This window comes from Empidonax traillii, unplaced genomic scaffold (assembly GCF_003031625.1).
Source record: "Empidonax traillii isolate 1590-97213 ecotype Southwest subspecies unplaced genomic scaffold, ASM303162v1 scaffold27:size3997909, whole genome shotgun sequence".
In the NCBI taxonomy this organism is placed as follows: Eukaryota; Metazoa; Chordata; class Aves; order Passeriformes; family Tyrannidae; genus Empidonax; species Empidonax traillii.
In genome coordinates, this window is record NW_020955220.1 from 2,819,048 (window position 1) to 2,840,128 (window position 21,081).

At 39.6% G+C, this 21,081-nt stretch overlaps 1 protein-coding gene across 5 annotated transcripts in view; it reads left to right on the plus strand.

The window, feature by feature from the left end:
* The window catches only part of BLNK (B cell linker), a 97,166-nt gene that overhangs the window by 48,186 nt on the left and 27,899 nt on the right, over window positions 1-21,081 (plus strand). For 3 of the 5 annotated variants that reach the window (XM_027908944.1, XM_027908953.1, XM_027908969.1), the window contains one exon: window positions 18,200-18,265. In XM_027908944.1, coding sequence (XP_027764745.1) covers window positions 18,200-18,265 — 66 coding nt within the window. Of the gene's footprint in view, window positions 1-2,824; window positions 2,905-18,199; window positions 18,266-21,081 lie in introns of those variants that run through there. The other 2 variants (XM_027908977.1, XM_027908962.1) reach the window with 1 other exon arrangement.

A 21,081-nucleotide genomic window follows, 5' to 3' on the forward strand; every position in this document is an offset into this window, starting at 1 on the left:
GGGTGGGCAGACATTGGAATAGGCTTCTCAGGGAAATTATGGAATCACCGTCCCTGGGAGAGTTCAAAAGGCTGGTGGATGCGGCACTTGGGAATTTGGTTTAGAGGAACAAAGTGGTTCTAGGTTAATGGTTTGACTCAATCTTAGAGTCCACTCTCCATGTTTCTATTATTTATTCTTTGCCCATGTTCTGCATGCTAGGCCATATCACCTGGTAGCAGCAACTTCTGTTAATTCCAGGCCAAGATTCTTTTTCCCAAGAAAAATTCCCAGTGCCAGTGTGTCTTTGTAGGAGTGGGGAAGTAAAAGAAGTAAGATATGCCCTGTGTAAGCATTCAGAGTGCCAGTGCTCTGAGGACAAAAATTTACCGCCTTCCCTTGTACTGCTTTCCAGACACATAAAAACAAACCCTGATGGAATAGTAGGAAAGGGTTTGGGTTTTTTTTTGCTACAAACTCCTTTTAGGTACTAAAGTGAAGCACAGCTGCATCTAGGACTGTGCATGTAGATGGAAGAATGGAAGAAGCAAACAGGCTGAGGTACGATCAGTGGACAGGCCCCAGAGCAGGTGCCACGAAATCTCATGAACAAGTCTTGTGCAATGAAGACTTCCTTAGGAGTAACTTCTTGGCAGCAGTACCAGTGTAAGCAGTCACTCACCCTATTCTTCCAGCCCTGCGCTGCACCCTCACAAACATCTGTGCCCCAAACCAAATCAAGGAACTGGTGCGGTTAAAAACCCTTTTTCTGTGACTTTTTGCTGGATCGTTTGTAGTGGACTCCTTCCCCAGTCCATGTCACTGCACAGCTACACAAACACAGGGGCCAGCAGATCACAGGGGTGAGAGATCCTGTGTGAGTCACACTGTCACCAAGCCCTGAGCTCACTGGACTCAGGGACTGCCCTGTGCACAAGGCATCAGCAGCGGCCACTTCCCAGGAGCAGTGGGGTGACAGAGCGGCGAGGACAGGCGTGAAAGCCTCTGCACTGGGCACTGCTGAGCATTAAAACTAGACCTGTAACTTCTGCTGAGTCAGGAAGAAACAAGGCGAAACCAGCTCAGCAGTGCAAATGACAGGCTGCCACCAAAGATGTCAAAGGGAAACAGCTTGGGATTTCTGCGACAGCCAGGCAGGAGGCAGTTGTTGTGTAAGAGAAATCACTGCATGAGCCTACTGAGCAAATCTTTTATTCTGGTATGGGTTCAGATAAGCAAGATTATTATATAAGCAAAAGGGAAAGTGACAGAGAAATTTACTAATATCCACTTCTTCACAGTGTTAGAGCATTAATTTTAACTAACTCAAAATTAATCGAATTTTCAAAATAACTTTTAGGAAGTAAAATTACAAAGTTGTCCAGTTCACAACTACATATAATGCAAGGTGGAATTTCAAAATTTTGTGTATTGAATGACATTCAACATTATTATATATTCCTTAAAGCCCATAAACTTTATAAGATACCCCAAAAAGGGCAATTTGTACACTGTGAAAAACCCAAGAAAAACACTATTCAAATATTAAGTGATTTCCCTGCTGGAAGCTCAGAAACTAAAAACACCAGCCATGCCAAGATCAGAGTGATACTGTTATCAAAGACACAAATCTCATGGCAGGCTATTTCCCCAGAGTCATCTGCACTATCCAGGAAAGTCTATTTTGCCGCTATGATTTCATAAGAAAAAAAAAAACGCAGTCAGTACAACCTGGGTCAGAGAATTCCACAGGAAAATGTAGCCCAAGTGGCAATGAGAATCTCCCCAAGAAATAACTCTGTGTGTCCTCAAAAACATATTGTACTTATCAAAACATATTAACATGATGCAAGTGTATGTACCTTTTTTAAAAAAGAACTAGCAGGTTTCCTAGGCTGCGGACAGGCCGAAAATACAGAAGGGAAGCAACAAGAGTCATCCTCCAAAGGCACAAAATTCAAACTAATCAGCCCTCTGGGATAAAGGCAGAATGTGAATAACTACTTACTTTGCCCCTCAGAAACAACCAGCTGCCTCCAAAGGTGATCTTTAAAGAGGAAAAAATGGTTGAGCCCAAAATGAAGCAACAAGTCCCAGGCTCAGAGATATCAGAGCCATAAAATACAGTCAACTGCCTGCATCTTGGGTGGGAATAGCCTTGGCCTGTGTCTCTGGAAGGATCAGGATTTCCTCCTGTCTTAGTTTAAGAAACAGAGTGAGAATTTCTTTTTTTTTTTTTTTTCTTTAGTTACATTCAAAAGACCGGGATCAGCAGATGGTTTTCTCTAGCTTTTGCCGGAGAGTCTATGGGAAAGGCAAACTTTCCACTGCAGCATGTTCCCACCTGGCATACCTTAACCAGAAGTGTGGCGGAGCGGGGAAGTGAGCGAGGCCAGACGGCCCGCATCGCTCCCCGCAGCCAGCGAAGTCACCTGGGGCTGGACAGGTGGCCGGAGCGGATCCTGGCCCCGCCAAGGCCCACTGGGCTCATCGGCATCGACCCGCTGCCCCCGAGCCGCCCGTGCCGCCTCACCTGCCGGGGGCCGAGCCGGCGTGTCCCGGAGCCCCTCCGGCAGCTCCAGAGGGAGGGGCGGATTAGCGAGACTCCGTGCGCCCATTTCCAAAGGCTCCACCTCGGCTGCCGGCTCCGCAGCCACCTGTGCGCGCCCCGGGCGGGGCGGGGGCGGGCGGCGGGGCCGGGCCGAGCACCGGGTCCCTCCTCCGCCGGTGCCCGCGGGCCGGACGCGGAGAGGCTCCGGCAGCGGCACGGCCGCGATCTGACCCGGCGGAGGCTCCGCCGCGCTCCGAGCCGGCCCCAGGAGGAGCCGTGCCCTGCCCGGCACCGGCAGGTGCCGCGCCGGGGGCAACGATCAGGATCATGGACAAGCTCAACAGGCTGACAGTGCCGGCCGGGGAGAAGTTCAGGTAGGGCCGGACCGCTCGCGGTCTCCTCCCGGAGCGGCGCCGCGCGGGGGCTCCTGCGGGAACGGAGCGAGGGGATGAGCCGCTTCCCGCGGTGGCGTTCGGGGGGGACCGGGAGACGCTGGGGCACGAGGAAGTTGGCAGAAGCTTTGTAGCGAAACGGAGTTATCCCCGGTGGCCGGGGCGCTGCCGGGAAATGTGGGAGGTAAACACACTTAGTGATTTCAAAGCAAAATGTGCGTCGGCTTCACCTGCAGCGCGATGAGGAATGTTTTCGAAGCGTCTGTTTTCAAAGTCGTAAGAAAACAGTAGGTGACTCACTAAGATGAGCCTTATGCAAATTAGGAAAACTTAATTAATTACTTAATGGTTTAATGCCCTATGAAGATGGCGTTTGCAGTTAAGTTCCGTAATGTTTCCTAATCTTCGAAAGAACTGATGGAATAGGGGGAACTGGAAAACGGGAAACGTTCCTAAGTGAAGAACAAAGTTAAATACAGGGTTTGAGTGGAGAAAAGCAGAAGCTGGCCATTACTGAAGTATTTTTAGTGTGACTCGATTGGTGTGCTGGTACAGTTGGCACCTCAAGGCTCTTTCATTGTGACTGGTGGGGGTTTTTTTATGAATAGCTAAAAGAAGTTCTGTTTCGCATTTAAGTAACATAGAAACTTTTTCTTCCCCTGAAAAAAATAAAATAGTGAAAAATATATTTTCCTAAAGCAACTTGTAGTTAAGCACTCAATACTAATTTATAAACTCTTCTCAAGCCTCTTTCTCCCTCTTCCCAGAAGTCTTCAGGGAAATCGGAATAATCCCTTGTAAAGCTAATTTTGATGCAGTGCCGTTTCTTGATATCTACTCTTTCCATACTGTTGGCAGGGGAGGGGGCTGTACTTGCAGAGCTGCAATGACACTCATGTTCCTCACTCAGGCACACATAATAAAACCCTAGCAGACTGCATCCTGCAGCCCAGCCCGGGCAAGAACTCTGTGTAAAGCTCAAAGGACAGGGGGAAGAAGATGGTGAATTTTCTCATTGTCTGCAACTTATCACCTTAAGTACTCTAAACTGATCTAAATGGTGTCAGAGCTCGGTGTCGGTCTAAACCAGCTATATTAAGATGATACGCTGAGGAACAAGATGGAAAGCTTGATTCTATCAAGATAGTTACTGGTACATAAAGAAGTGAAGCACACTCTCTCTGCTATCATAAAATTGTAGCTGGGATGAATCTTCTGCACTTTTGCAAACCATTAAAGCGGGATTACTTTCAAGTACCCAGAGATGGTCTATCTGTATATGAGGTTTATGATGGCCCACAACTTGTTTGTGAACTGATGCATCACACCTCTGCTGCATCTTCATGTAGCTGACACTTCACATAGCCGACAATCTTCATCTTGTCTGAGGTTTTAATATTGTTGTAAAATAAGGAAGAGGAGGAAGTAGCTCTGTTTTCCTGTTTTAACTGGAAGTATTAAAAGTTATTAAAAGCTATTTTTTCTCTCCTCATGGCCAGTTCAGCCTAGTTGTGCAAGGCACATAGGAGCACATTCTTCTCAAACATGAGCGTTGTCAGCACGTGCTATGGAAGTGCATGCATCCTTTGATTTGAGCCTGTTGAATTACATCCTTAAACAGAGACCTGGATATTTGGCTACATGATCTTACTGCAGCATCAGCATTTTAAAACCTTAAGGCAGGACTTTCCATGAGTAGATATTAATAAATTTAGAGATGTGCAAATATAGGAAGAGATGAGCACAACATGGCGGCAGCCTTTTCCTCCTCCTTTACAACAGCTGAACACCCCCTTGTGCTGAGGGACTTGTTAACAGTGTAGTTGACTTCCTAATATAGCCCTGTCGGTATTGAACACACAAAGATGGTTCAGAGTTTGTACTGAATGTTACATGAACTAAACAGTGATGTTAAAAACATACCTTTCTCCATATGCTAGGATGCAATGCCAAGAAATATTCTTGCCAAACATAGTTTCAATTGTAGTAATTACAGGTCACATTTTTTTTAAAAGACAGCTTTCTTAAAATTTCTGCTTTGTAGAAGCAAAAATTGAAGAAGCACTGCTGTTGAGTCAGTGTCTGAGAGTAGATATTTTGATTTTTTTTTTTTTTTTTAAGTATAGACCTGAAAAACTAGATATTATGTGGCTTTGCTAAGCTCAGCTATTCTCCCTGGGTATATTTGAGCCTACCAGACCTAGCTTTTTGTTGTGTCAGCAAATCTTATGTCAGATCTGAATTCTTAACTTACTCCATTTGTTAAGTTTATTGCAAGAATGAGAGACATAAATGTTCTTATATGCCTCTCACCTAACATGTTGTGGTATGTAAATTGTTTGCAGTTAAGTCACTCAATTAACTTCACTATCAGTCAAATAGGAATGCTGGAACTCCATGGAATTCCAGTATTAATTTTTATGTAGTGTTTCATATAAGGCATGCACAGTATTATACAAATATTCCCTCAGAGTTCATTGTATGTTCTGACTGCTTCCATATAGTCCGGAAAAATGAATTCCAAGGCTTGGTTATTTATGTGAGTGGTGCATACAAATAATTTGGTACTTTGAATTGTTTTGTAAAGTGTGGAGTGAATACATGAGTGATACCCATGCTGCCATGGCAGGCTTTAATGTGCCTTGATTTCAGCCTAAACTTCAGGGAAAAAAAATTATGCTGTAAATATAAATAGATGCACTCATAATCAGGGAGAGCAGGTAACATGGGTAAAACGAAGTTAGCAATTCAAAAGGTACAGTGCTAAACTTGCAGACTCTTTTGTGGTTCAACTTCCTTAGACTATGAGCCTATGATTCCTGGTATTTGAATAACTTCTAGGGACTCTCTATGACTGTGTCATAGCGTCTCTTCAGACTGGCTGCATTTTTTTTTATTATGACCACAAACCTTAATAATGACCCTCTGCTCATAGCTGTCTTCAGCTGTGTATCACAAAATCCTTTTCAAAGGCATCATTTCCATCACCATTGCAGTGATGGGGAAACCAGGGCATGAACCAGGAGTGTGCCACATGCTTTCACTTGCCTAAGGTCATGCAGCTAGCAACTTCCAGATTGCAAACGGACTTTTGCAAAAGCAGAGTTTCATGTTCGTTAATTTGCAGCAGTTCTTCACCCACCTTCTGAATAAAAAAAGTCTTAAAATCACTATCTCCAACCATAACTCCCAATTAAAAGCAAGTGGAAAAAAATAGCAATTGACTTTTTTTCTGAGGTTGAACAAGTGTGTGAAATTTAATTCTATGAAAATCAAGAGGAGTTTCCTTAAGGCTTGAATGTCTGTTAATTGTCTATCAAATATGGAGCTGTTTATGATCTTCACTAATTTTCTACTGATAGGACAGCTTGGCTGTAACTGCTGGGTCTCCTCTTTACCACAGGATTTTCTGACACTGTTTCTTCTTGGAAGTGGATAGTAGAAAATCAGTTTATTTGGGAGTGAAATGATGTTTAGCTGTAAACTGATACCTTCTAAGCATAGGATGCTTTATCATAGTTAGCATTTACTTTTGGAGAAAAATGGAGAATATCTGAACAATAGTTTACTAATTCCTTCTAGTTGTAGCAAACAGAAACCTAATCTGTTTTTTTCAAGTTAAAATTTAACCTAGTTTATTGCATCAATGAACATGAATGGGACAAAAGAACAAAACCAAACTCGAGTAGGAAAGAACCTGGAGTTTCAAAGTAAGCTAAAGACTGCTCCCCCTGACAGAACTGGGCATCAAAGCCCACATCCAGCTTCAACATCTCATCCTCTTATTAGTTATATAGACTCCAGAGGAAAGGCTGTGTAAATGATAGAATGGTTTGGGTTGGAAGGGACCATCTAGTTCCCATCCCTCTGCCATGGATCTTCCTCGAGTCAACCTGGTCTGGAACACTTCCAGGGATGGGACATCCACAAGTTCTCCGGCCAGCCTGTTCCAGTGCCTCGCCACCTCCATGATAAAGAATTTCTTCCTAATATCCAATCTAAACCTACTCTTTTTCACTTTGAACCCATTCCCCTTTGTCCTATCACTACATGCCCTCATAAACACTTCCTCTCCAGCTTTCTTGTAGGCCCCGTTCAGGTACTGAAAAGCTGCAATAAGGTCACCGTTGCGTATCTGAAATAAGGTCAACCTTCTCTAGGCTGAACAATCTCAGTGCTCAACCCAAAGGAAAGGTGTTCCAGCCCTCTGATCATTTTCAGTGATTCAGATGTTAAGTTACATGGATGCTGGTTCAAAAGCCCAAATAGAAACTGTTCCACATATGAGATTTTTCCAGAACAACCTCTTCTAATTGCTGATCGCTGTCTCCTCTTCACAAGTCATGGCCACCTCACTTACGCTCTTCTACCTGATCTGGTGTTCTCCTCTTTCTAGCAAAAGTCTAATCTGCCTGCAGCCTCAGGCCCTAAGGACATAACAGCTGTGAAGATCTTCTGGGACACCACCCATTGCCACCTCCAGCAATCTCCTGTCTTCTCCTCACACCTGTCCACTGCACAGTAACATTCTGTGATGACAGCAGCTTTTCTGGCGTGCCCATGTTTAAGCCCACCAAAATGTAGGCTGAATGCAAGGTCACATGAAATCACAGTCCAACGATATGCAGTCTTCAAAGTTGAATTTCACAGGCATGGGGAGAAAGGAGGTCACCAGCTGTGTTTGCTGTGCTGATGAGTACAAACAAAAGTTTTCTGTAGGATTGCTATGTTCAGTTTTCCATACAAAGTACAGGATTGTGATTAAAAGATAAAGCTATATATATATATTCTCCATTTCTTCTAATTTTCTGTCAGCTTAAAGAGTTCATGAATTTCTCTCATCTCTGGACTTTGGAATGGAATGAGATAGGAAATGCAAACTTCCCCAAATACCACTGCAAAAATCCATTCTTTCACTCCCAGTGTGACTTCTCCAGTCAAACCCTCTTGCTTCTCCTTTTGACCTTGCTTCAGCATAGCACAGCCTCCATCCCATCTATATTTGTTCTCCTTTATTCCTTTCTCTCTGCAGCATTTCATTACACCAATCCCTTTAAAGCTTCTTTTCTTCTTCTCAGCTATATCGTCCTGCCTGGACCAATCTCCAAGCTAAAAAAAACCCAAACCAACAAACAAAATACCCCAAACGTGAAACATGGTACTTTTTACAAGAAAAACCAAAACAAGTCAAAACAAAAAACCATCCACAAACAAACAAAAAATAAAAACACAATTAAATAACCACACAGTATTTGTTCTCACACTGAAATTCCTGCCTATAATGATGTTTATAGAAAAGTAGGTTTGACTGTGATCTACCTGTGTGTTGAACGAAAATATGGCCATGTGGACAAAATGGCATGATGTAATGTTGAAACTATGGTGAGGGGCCCTGGTTTAATCTCTGTATGTAGACAGTGTACAAGTGTAGTCTCTTCACAAGATGAGCTATGCTTATGCAGTACCTATAGTTTCATTCTACTTGTGCTGCCAAAATTGTGCAGTCGTTGGCATAGCTTGTTCCACCACTGCTTCATACGCATACTCTTCCAAATAAAATTAAGTCCTGAAGTGACACCGTACTTCTGCCAAAATAACTGTCCACAGTAGGAGCATTTGTCAACCACAACAATCAGAAATGACACCATCTTAGGCCTGCGACTGTGAGTTACTCAGCAAAAGTGAGTAATTAAGATTTGATCTAATGACTTACCTTTTTTTTTTTTCAGTCAGATAATAAATGATCAATACCCAAGCAAATAACCCAATAAATTAATTTTCTTGGCCATGAAAAAAATACCCAACCCATATTTCAGCAAACTTGGCATAACCATCTTTTACTGTTAGTTTATAACTATACCTCATACAGCTGTGCAGATATTAAATCATAATATGATATTGCAGGTACCCAGTGGTATGTTGATCCCAGAACAAAACAGTCTTGAGTTTTACAGAACCATTCAAAACCTATATACTGCACACTACATTACAATGTGATAGGTGCTTTTCTTTTGGAAGGCAAATATGACAATCATAAAATGTTGCAAAAAAAGCCCTGCTGGAAAACCATATTAGTTTATCATGATGGGGAAAAAGAGTTGTCCCAATAGTAGAAATTCCTATAAATACCTCTTTATTTGAAAATAAGTACTGTTTTTAGTGGCTTCCTTCCTCACCTTGGAGAATACCTCTGCTGTTTGATTGCCTCTCTGAGAGCTGTCTGATAGTGCTTGGAACCAAAGCTCTTGTAAATCAACAGCTGAAATAGTTAATCAAGAGGAAGAGAATCAAGTTCTGCTTTTGGTGAATCTAGTGTTGGAAAACCACTTAACCTGATCAAAAATCCTGACTACCAGTTGTAATAGGCCAGATATGATGTAACTGGAACGTTTTTAATATCCTAAGCATAGTTTAGGTGGGATTTCTTAGCAATGAGTGAAATCTGGAGTTTCAGCATGCCATTCCAGCATTGTGACCAAACATAGAGGAAAAAAAAAGATTTCAATTATTTGCCAAAAAGAAACCAAAAAAAAATGACAACTAGTAGAGTTCAGATCACTTTATTTCACATTCATAATGCTATGTTAACCGAAGTTTTAGACATTTGAAAAATTTGAATGCTTCCTTTTAATTTGTCGGACTGGTACAGTTCAGGATTGAAATGTGCTTCTCCTTTGTATTACGTTATTTTATGCACATTTCAATGAGGAACATTTGTGATCTGCTCTATTTGATGTATTTAATGGAAATACCTCAACATTTGAAGGTTTTCAGGAATCACTTAAGAGTAACTTTCAGCCATCTTCAGATGTCTAAATCATTTGTAGATGATTTAGAAGCCACTGATCATTACAAAAGAAATAACATATTTGCTCACTGTGCAGTTTTTTCCTTATGTTTTTGTGTGGTTTTTAAAATGATTGCTGCATTGTAGGACTAATTTTAGTTTTGGATAACATCTTTTATAGTCTAAGTACCCTAAAGCATGTTACAGTATGACAGATAATGAATTATGTCTTTTAGAAAGCAAATATCACTGGTTTTATGTGCTCAGCAGCCATGAGAATTGGAAAACTGGTGGAAAACAGTGGCTGGAAGTGACAGTATTTCCCCATCTGGCTGCAGGGAATCATCTTAGATCTTTGGTAAACTGTAAAAGGACTTTACATACTCTGTAAATGAGTTTGTTTTGTGGCTGTCATAATAAATGACTGAGGGGTAAAAGATGCTTGAAAATTCTATAAACATCTTTATCCTAATCTTTTAGTATATATATATATATATATATATATATATATATGTGTGTGTGTGTGTATTTTGTGTTTTTTTTTTTTTTTGACAGGTTCATTTTCCAGGTGTAAGCAAACCCAGATCTGCAATGCTACAGGTTTATGATGTCAACATAAACTAGTACACAGTAAATACTTCAGAAAGAATTAAAATAATGTATCCCAAGGCAATAATATGAAAACATGAGTATATATTTTTCAAGCTTAATGCAAGGGCAAATGGGTGAAGTAGGCTATGAATGCAAGTGGCTATACCATGTGGCTAAATGTTTCCTTCATGTCTTAAAATGGAGACACTACAGGCATCTCTGTAAGAAGAACAGAGGCAACAAAGCACTACTGGAGCTGTAGTTACATGGCCAGTTTAACTTAGCATAAGTCTGAGCTGCTGCCAAAAAAGTAAGTCCCTTTCTTGCACCCTCCCAACATCCCTGCTCTCCCTGCCACTCACCTCCGCCCTCACACTGGCACCAGAGTTTCAATGACCGTGTGATGAAGCTGGATCTGATCCTGCTGATATATAAATTGGCAAAAGAAAAAAGAAGTTAGTTTCCCAGCTGGAAGTTCCATGATTCATCATAGCTGGATAAGCACCAAGGGCATTAAAGAGTGGGATTTCCTCTTTCAGTGGCAAGCCATGTGGGCTCCATTAAAGTGACTTAGAGACCAAAGTACTTCTCCAAATTTTTAACAAAATTTGATAGGCTTCAGAACAAAACAGATCCAGGAGTAGCCTCTATTAGATCCCTGTCAGTGCCACCCCACATCTATGGTGGATATAATGCTTTGGTCACTTGAGCAAAAACACTTGCAGCCCAAGTACAGCAGTGTTTGTTAGTGGTAATTTTCTGGGTCCGTACCAAATCCTGTTTTTATTCACTTCCCTGCAATGACTTCGCGTTTCCTCTTTTTGGTGAAATATAAAAACCCACTTAACTCTTTTAAATTTCTGCCCATGCTCTCCTTCACCAACCAGGCTGTAGGGTACTAGTCCTTCAGGGAGGTACAGCACTCAGTTAACTTTAACAGGAACTGTATTTCAAAATAACATCCTCCTGCTTGGAAACCTTTCAGAAAAAATGGACTAGGCCTTGTGAATGTGGCTTCTGTGTGTGATTACTTTTTGTTTGTTTTATAATGCATTAACTTATATCCAGAAAACTGCTGCAAAAAAAGAGATCAGTTAGCTAAAAAAAAAAGATTCAAAACAGAGCAGGTCAGTTACAGAACAGAAAATATACTTTTTATGTCAAAAAGTGACATGTAATATCCATATCATGTAATATTCATATTACATGTTGCATATTATAGTAGCTATTTGTTTTCTGAACTCTCTGCGGTATTACTCATATCCATTTGGGATAAAGGGGGATCTGGGTAGGGGAGAAGAGGTGCTCAAACCTCAAGTGCTTCCAGTTGTTAAATATCTATATATTTTTAAAGTTGTACTAAAAAATGTTTGTCCATCACTGTTTTCTGGTATTCAAAACTGACTGTCACATCGAAAAATCAGATCAATTATTCCCTGCTAAATAAAAGAAAAAGGTCATTGCAAAAAATACTGTACAACTTAAACACATGAAACCTTTGTTGTTAATATACAGTCCATACATACTCAGAACAAGCCTCAGCCTTGATCTAAAACGAGGAAGCAGTTGCACCACTCAGATGGTGACATTGATAGGGCTTTGGTTTTCTTTTCCCACTGAGAAATCTTCATGGCGTCTTTCAATATGCAGAATTCCCACTCACCTCAAAGTACGTATTCTTTCATGTTAGGACTGATTTGTGTCAAGGATGTATTATGCCTTTACATGCTATGTATTTTTATTTACTCCGTGTATGTTAATACTTAGTAATACAAGAGGGACTGACAGCTTCTTTGTGAAGATTATGTAGAAGGCATATGAAGATGAAAAGTATAATCAGTATTTAGCCTTTCTATGCTTCTGTGTGTACAATGTAAACACACACCTGCTCTAATTGTGGGGTTTGCCTTTAGGCAAAACAGGGTATGATTTAAAAGGGAGCAGAATAGGATGTTATTGAGACTTAAAAAATCAACACTCTTGGCAAAATGACTATAAATTATTTATAGTCATCTCCCCTTGTGCATCTCATGAACACAGCAGAAGACAATTCCTTGTTCCCTCTTCCTCAGATAGGTAGATATAATTGACTTCTCCCCACAAGAAAACTTCTTTGAACTTTTCTTCACAGCTGTGAGATAGCTTTACAGATAAAGATAAAATAAACTTCAAAGGCTTGGTGCCTTGAATGGATGGTTGGGTGTCACAGGTTACCACCTCCAGCTCCAAACTTCCTTCTATCCCATCGTGAAGGCCATTGCAGGGGATGGGTTGCGATAACCCCCAGAGTGGGTGAGGAGCTGTAGCCCCCATCTTGGACCAGCAGCAATTGAAGTTTATCTGATTCCACCTCAAGAATTCAGCTCTGTCTTTATGCATTTAACAGCCATTGAAAAGGCCAGCTCCAACCAAGCCTCTATTTCCTTGCAAAGGACTTCACTCTCGCTGTTCCAGGGAGCATCTGATGTAGGGGTGCATGCATGTGGGAATCTGAAGGAAGTCTAATGAGAGGAATTAGATGTATTTGGGCATTTCCTTTTACTTTCTACTGAGGAATTGGAAGGGAGGTGAAAGGGGGGGTACAATTGTTTTAAATAATTTAATTGGGTTGTCTTAGATGCACAAAACTGGCAGAAATATGAAAATACGTCTTATGAAGACACCCAGTCCACCAAGATCCACATTGTTCCACAGAGACCATGTCAGGAGCACTGTATTCATGAAAGCCCATCAAGGAAAAGGTGGTATTTTTCTTGTTTGCTAAATTCGTTTGAGAAGATAGTTCAAGATAAAAGCTTCAAGTTTTTCAAAATCTCAAGTCGCACTTTAACAAATCCCCTTCTAGGTAAACAGGTTCTTCCCCCAAAAGCAAGCACGAGTCTTCCACTTTGTCCAGAAACAATAACTTTCTTTCTTACTTTGTTCACCTGCACAGCTGTTTACAAAACTGACGGTTAATAGAAACACAAAACAGTGACCAGCTGGGGAGATGGGTGCTGGAATAATTGTGCTGTGAGGAGCCATAAAGGAGGGATCTTTGGATGCTGTTCCTTCTTGAGTTTCGTATTTTAATGTGGGGTTTTTTAATTAACGGAGGTAACTGTATTTTTAATTTTGTGTTCTTTGAGTTCTGGTTTTTATCTTCTAATAACTTAGCTTTTATTCTGCAAATTACAGTGTACTTTTCCTCACTTTCTGTTTTGTGGTTCTTTTCTGTTAAATTTTATAGTTGGGGCAGGTGGGTATTTTTGGAGATTTTTTTTTTTTAAGTCTAAATTTGTGCTTATTGAATTCTATTCTAGGTTTCCAATGCTAAGCATTTGAATTTGCTTGGGGGAAAAAAAAAACAAAACCAAAAACCAAAAAACCCCACACAAACAAAAACCTCCAAGAAACAACTACTTTTGTTTTAATGTGATCTGTTATGCTGCCTTTCTTAAGATAAAAATGAGTGCTACACCTACCTACAGTCTTATTTTAAGTAAATGGTCATAGTAATGATCTTCAGAAAATGTGGCTTTCTAGGCACACAACTACAGGTTGTCCTGTCAGTGAGAAAGGGATGTACCCAAAAAGGTATAAGAACTGAAACTGGAGTGCAAACTGTCTGATTTACAGTGGGATTATTTTTTATTATTATTATTAAAATTTTAAAACCAATTCAACATCGTCAGTTAAAGACTGAACTGACATTAGGAGAAGGAATATACAGGTCCCTTAATGCTGAATGTGTCAATATTGCTTGCAGAGCTTCCCTTGCAGACCTATTTGAATGTATCATGTTCAAAATTTTGCCTTCCTTCTAACTAAAAAAACTGGTTTGTGAGTACAGGTGGGGATTTTTCAAGAGGCAAAACAGATAATTCAGACAGTCCTGTAAACACTAGAAGTGTGAGGAGGTATAATTCTAATCCTCTAGATAAGCAGAAATAGGTATGCTCGTAATATTGAAAATTTCCTTTGAATCCTTTAAAACTGGTTTTTGTTTTGTCAGCTCCCCCTACCATTGCTGCAGTCAGCCCTGTGTCCAAAAACGTTATCAGGACCCATCCCAGCTGCAACTGCTCACCAGACACCCTGAATCAATTGTACCCCATCTGTCCACTCCAGAGACCCTGTAAGATACTCTTACAGCAGAGGGATGTCACTTGCTATGGGCTGTCACTCGTCACATGGCACAGGCAGCTGTGCAGCTAAAATGCAACCAGTGTGCACACTGAAGGTGCAAAGTACTGGATTCCCTGTGTGCAAGGAGGTGAACGTGCTGTTCATGCATACAGGAGATCCCTCCCTCTTTTGAGGAGCAGGAAAAGGTCATGACAACTGAGGAACCACTCATGATGACTGCTCTGAGCCATGATACATATATCTACATAATAGGTACTTGTAAATGTCTTCACAGATTTATAATACTGATAAATACAATTTCTCAAAAATTAGTCTGATTAGGTATTATTCTTCTTTATGTTATTTATATTTTTCTCCTCTAAAAGTTCTTTTTAACTTTAGGAAGCTTTTGTAGGATAGTGTGTATGCAAAAGAGCCAAAAGCTTCCAGCTGATGTTTGAAGGTGGGAATGTGTCACAGGCCAGGTCCACCCAGCTTCCTTCCTTCACTCATCATGCATTCCTCATACGCTGAGCTGTGACCAGATCAAAGAGAGGGCAGTTCTGTTTCATTTTGTTTCATCTCAAGGCAGCTCTGCCAGTCCCTGAGTGCAGCTGAGTATTTTGTGACACAGCAAATCCTTCTTTCAGGGTATGTGGTCTTTGCAGTGGTAGAACTTTCCACCTTCCTTTACACATGTAGTCACCCCTTTGTCAATAGATTTCATAATCCTGAATTACTGGAGGTTCAAACTGGTAAGATATGAAAAATAGCAACACAGGGCTAAAAAGTGTTTCATTTTTAGATTCTGTCTTTTTTTTTTGTTATTCCCCCCGACATGTAGGATTTCTAATGTACTGTAAGAAACCTAAAAATTTTTAGAAGCACCTAGAGCCAAGACTTCCAAACTTCTCATCTGCAGAACTTTGAAAATCTATTGTCTTCAGTGAGTTCCTGATCAAAAGGGTCCCATCCAGTCTATACCTGTCACAATTAAGCTGGATCTCAAAAGATCTATCTATTGCTGAAATGTATTTCAAAGATTAGCAGTGACACAGACTGCACCTTTACCTGCAAGCCTGATTTTACATAAAAAGCTCTCAACCAGATTGAATGAAGAGTTGGTGCTTGTAGTTAAGAAGCAACTCTTAAGTTTGACCTCTCAAATATCTTTAATTACCTGCAATGCAAGGTAAAACTAGCATTACTCATTATATTCATTTACAGTACTTGCTGATTGAGGTCCTTGAATGTTTCTCATATCACTCATCCCAAGAGAACACTAGAGGATAAACATTAGTTGGTAACGAGGTCCTGACTCAGAGATGTTGTGAAGAAAGAGGGTTGTAGTTACGTATCTGAAGTCAGGGCCGTCTGCATTGGGCCATGGTAGCCTCCATTTCCTAGATACTCTCAGGGCTGCTGCTCTGATAAATCCCTCCCACAACAAACCTCTTTACTTGGAGTATAATCTCAAGTATTTGAGAGGCATACAAAGAGTATTTTAGCACTGGTCAGATATGTAGAACCAGGCAGAATGTTAAGTGTAGAAATGCCCTTTTGTGTGCTTCACTTTCCTCATTGCTCTGGAGCAGCCTTCAGGCTTGGGATTCATACCCTTAAGATTTGGAGAATCCTCTTGCCATTGACTTTGCTATCTGCCTCTCATCTTTTCTGCTGTCTCCTTAAGATCTCAAGTCAGACAGACAGCTCTTTGTAAAACTTTTCCATTGTTGCCTGTTATATCACCTGGCACCTCAAGAAATCTCAGCCTCTAGCTGACTGGATAGACTGGTTTGTGCAGTTTGTTCAACTTTATGGGTCAAAGGGGACTTGAACTGGAGATCAGCCATGGTTGATGACTTCCTACACTTACCATACACAGTGCACTGGTTACCTGCTTACTCTTGCATGCTTGATACAAGTTAAATTGTCCTGAGGCAACAAACAAGTTTTTTAACAACTCCTTTAAGTGCTGTGTCATTTTAAAGATTGAGAAAATTCACACAAACATGTATTAGGTACTCTCTAATTTAACAAAGTTGTAATTAGAAAATGAAATGCCTCCAAAAAAAAAAAAAAAAAAAAAAAAAAAAAAAAAAAAAAAAAAAAAAAAAAAAAAAAAAAAAAAAAGAAAAAAGAGCTACAGATTTTTAGGCAATTCAGTTATGCAAAAATGGGAATGTTTTGATTTCAGTCCATCTGCATGGAAAAAACACCATACCAGGAGCAGCGCCTGTGATTATCTCTAATTTAAATGCACTTTTTAAAATAGAAATTTGTATTAAAATGATCTTTTAATCTATAGCCTTATTCAAGACTCATAGAACACCCATAATACTCTAATCAATTCACCTGAATATGATAAAATGAAAAGCAAACTGTTCTGGGTTACTTATAGGTATCAGTTTTATTTGGGTGGGTGGGTGGGTGGGTGTGTTGGAGGGTTTTTTTAGCGACCAAATGACAGTATAGAATAAAACCAGTAAGGTTAAAAAAACCCAAATTTTTCAAAATAAAGCTGTATTTTAGTTAATGTAGGTAATGTTCATGTCAGCACTGAGCAATAAGCAATATTCAGATATAATTCTACAATTACATTTTGTTGTTGTTGATGTTTGAGTCCTATCTCTAACAAAGAACAAAGACAGGAAGAAATGTAACTGATGCTTACACGTACGCCTAATTGAAATGTGGCAAGCCTTTCTGAAAGAAACATAAACCCTTGCAGACAACCATTCTTCCCAAACTAGAACTAAACCATTTAAATCTCCTCTCAGTCTTTTCATTCCTCATCACTTTTAATTTATAGACACTGCCAGGTGCCAGCTGGGGCACAATACAGAAACAGTAAACTGCAGAAAATGGCTGTGTGTGATGTTTCAAGCATAACCAGAAGCTGAATCTGTTAGGAAAGAACTGAACAACAAATACCGCAGAAAAGCAGAAGTTCATCTGAGCTTTTCACCCCAGATTAAATATATCTGGTTAGTTCAGATAAGAATCCAGATAATAATCTTGTAGGTCTAGTGCATTCTTGATGGAAATCTTGGAACATTTTGCTGTGCACCTGTTTTTCACCCCATAAGTAATTTATTTCTTTATATCAGCAGGTAATACTGTATCATTTTGCTGTAAATTAATAGTTTGAGTTTTCAGCAAAAGTTAAAGATAGACTTGTGAATTATTTGTCCATTATTCTCTTCTTTTTTTTTTTTTTTTCTCTGCGTTGAGGATCTAAAAAGAATAGGTTGAATTGCTTTTTAAGTAAATTTGGGCAAAGATTTAGGCTCTAGGAATACCCTTTAATTTATCAGCCCCATGGTGTAGCTTGTCAGAGCATTATATACCATGTTATGGAATTACAGGGATTATCCTTCAAATTCAGCTAATATAGTGAAAAGGTATGTTTTTTCTGTTCTGTTAATAAACATTATTAAGAGTAAAATCAAGCAGAGGGCATTCCCATTATAGCTGTGAGGTGTTGTAAAGTCAGATCTGGACAAAATGTTAACATTCAAATGTTCTAAACTATTAATTTAGGCAATGATGTTTCTTCCTGATGGCACTCACTCTTAAATGGATTGTTTAAACTGCATATAATTATATGAAGAAGGATAACACAAACAATGCTAAAGGGCTCTGTTAAAAAGGGAGGAAAAACTTATGCACAAATGATTTAGCAACTAAACTACTTATTGAAGATATATTAAGCATATTTTTATTAATTTATATAAATGGATGTTCAATCATTTGGTAATTTTAATGCTGGCTTTGTTTAATATCTTACAGGAAGCTTCAAAAGATGGTGCATGATATCAAGAAAAATGAAAGTGGAATAATAAACAAGTTCAAAAAGTAAGTTTGAAATGTCAATCCCTAGTTTTATCAGTTTGGGGAAGTTCATGTTGTAACATAGTGTATAGTACTTTAGTGGTGAGACCATGTTATTTTAGAGGGATGTACTTCAGCATATGTGAAAAGCTTCAGTTCAGACTGTGACATGCAGAATTGTCATGAGTATTAAGACTGTCATAAGTTGAAGAACTGGGCTCCAATGACAGGTTGTGTTTGTAGCCCTGAAAAAAAGTATTTGAGTGAAAAGGACTTTCCTTGAATGTTCTTTGGGAGTGGTCATCACTTGTTGTTTGCATGTGTGCCTTTCTCCTCAAGCAACTGTTTAGGCTACCTGCTGCAATTAAGTTTAACTTGAGCTCTACCTTGAACCAACTGGTCAGGCATCATAGTTAAAATTCCCATAAAAATGTTAAATCCTCCTGTGTTTCATTCCCATAAAACAAAATGCAGCATTACCTAACATCCTAATTCCAGTAAGAAGTGCTGTACAGCATGCATATTGATGCCACGTGCATGAGTGTCATAAAATATTCATGTGTGTTTATACATCGAAATTCAGTAATTCAGCATCCTTGTCAAATGAATACACTATTCACTGTTTCCAGTCAAACATCTATTTAAACCAATTAGCTATTTAGCACACTTTTTCCTAATGCAATAGCTCATTTGCATAGTACTTACATTTGGATGTGATTTTCTCATTCAGTTGTCTTTCTTTACATGGGTCATTGGCAACAAAAGTACTAAGTACGTTTAGAAGTTAATTAGTACACAGTACTTGAAGTGTTTCCAGGATGACCGTATTAAATTCTAGAAATACAGCTCTTGTACAGAAGAGGCACTTAGAAACATTGTTTAAAATTGTTCTTAGAGAGCGACCACAATGGCTCAGTTAAAAAAAATAACTAAGACTTTTTTTTGTATCTAAAGCAATCAGTAGGCCGTTGAGAGAAGCAATAGGGTTCTGCCTGCTTTGGCTGTGCAAGAGCTCTGGAAAGCCAGACTGGCTCAGCTATTGTCCCTGCTGCCAGCCCAGGCAGGGCTGTGTTTGTGGGGCAGCTGCTGTCCCTGGCAGAGGAGTGGGATGGCTGTGCTTCCAGAAGCAACAGTGATCTTCTGGCACTCCTGTTCCCCAGGCAGAAGGAGTAACCTTAGGCTGCGAGCCCTGCTTTGTGGTCTCATTTTTGCAGCTGTATTTCTGTCCACAGACCTTGAGCAGGCTCTGATGGTAAAACACCTGATAGATTCTGAGATAATTTTTTCCTTTACTCATCCTTCTTCACTCTAACACTGCTGCAATTTGCAGTAAATGACAGTCACTTGGTATATGCACTTGTTATTTCCACATAAAGTGCAAAAGGAGAGTTTCCATTAACATGACCCTATTTCAACTACTTGAGTCTTTAGTTTAATTTCTGTGGGTTTATTTTTAGCACAGTGTGTATCTATAAATAGACCACTGTGTTCAGAGACCTATCTGTAAAAAAACTCATAGTTTCACCTAGGACCTGCTCACAGGGAAGAGCTGGTAGGTGTCAAAAGGGTTTTGGTGGGTTTTTGAAGGAGGCAAGGGTTTGTTGTAGTTGCTGCTTTTTAATAAAGGGTGGCTTCCTACTTCACAGTAGTAGTTTAATTGTAATTAATAATGTTGCAGTGGGTCCAGTTCAAAAGTCTCAGGGAGGAAAGCAGATGGCAGAAACAATAGAAGCATCTCAAGTTTATAATTTGAGGCTGCAAGTTGTCTCCCATAGTTTCCTGAATGTGAATTAATCAGTATTGCTCTGACTGTGTGTCCTTCCTAGAGAGTAAGAGGGGAAGGAAAGACAAGGGAGAAATAACAAGAACCAAATGTAGTGGAAGCTGGGAAGGTTAGAGGTATCATCATTAATGTCAGATACAAGATTGCTGATATAAAACTGCAATTCTTTCATTCACTCAAGATGTAAAAAAAACCCTATAAAAAAGAGCAGGCTCATAAAAACTCTTTTAATGTATGACTGCAGCACAAAGCTTCACATCAACTCTTACTGCTATAGGAATACAAACTGAGATATAAAAAGCATACATATAATAATCCTTCTGATGATGCTGTGCTTCATTTGAGTCATATTATTCTTTTCTGCAGTTATGAAGATCAGAAATTTAGTTTTTAAAAAATTGAAGAAAGAATTTCTTATATTTGCATATGACTTCAGAACTCAAGTCTTCAACCTAGCACATAACAAGTTGCAATAAAAGCATGAGTTGACAACACTCATAAGGATATATACAAGAGGTGCCAAGCTTTACAGAATTAGAACTGGCTGTATTGCTTTCAGTGTGCCCTTAGGGGACTTTTTGTTGATTTTTTTAAAGACATTTTCTAAAAAAATGTGGTTATCCAGTTGACCATTACTTCCATTTCAGTTACAGAATTATTTTATTAAATGTTAAGGATTTAAACATGACTGAAGCCAGAATTGTTTTTTTTTTTTTTAATTTGCTTTATGTAGCACAGATTTTGAATTTGTCTATATGCTGGAATAAAACCCATCAAATTCAAACCTATTATAAGTAGAAATAATTTTAGGGAATTCAAATAGTGTACTTGCTTATCTGAAGCCTAAAGTTTTCACGCTGATGTATACTGTAAGCCTCTGCTACTCAAATTGAAAGAACAATCAAATATTCATGAAATACATTTGACTTATTACCAGTATGTGTTAAAACACTTATAAAATCTGAATTGGCTCTTGATTATGCAGAAGTGTAAGAAAAGTTCTTGTATCAAGACTTGCTCTCCAGTTTAGTTCATGTGGGGTGCAGTTGTGGAGGGA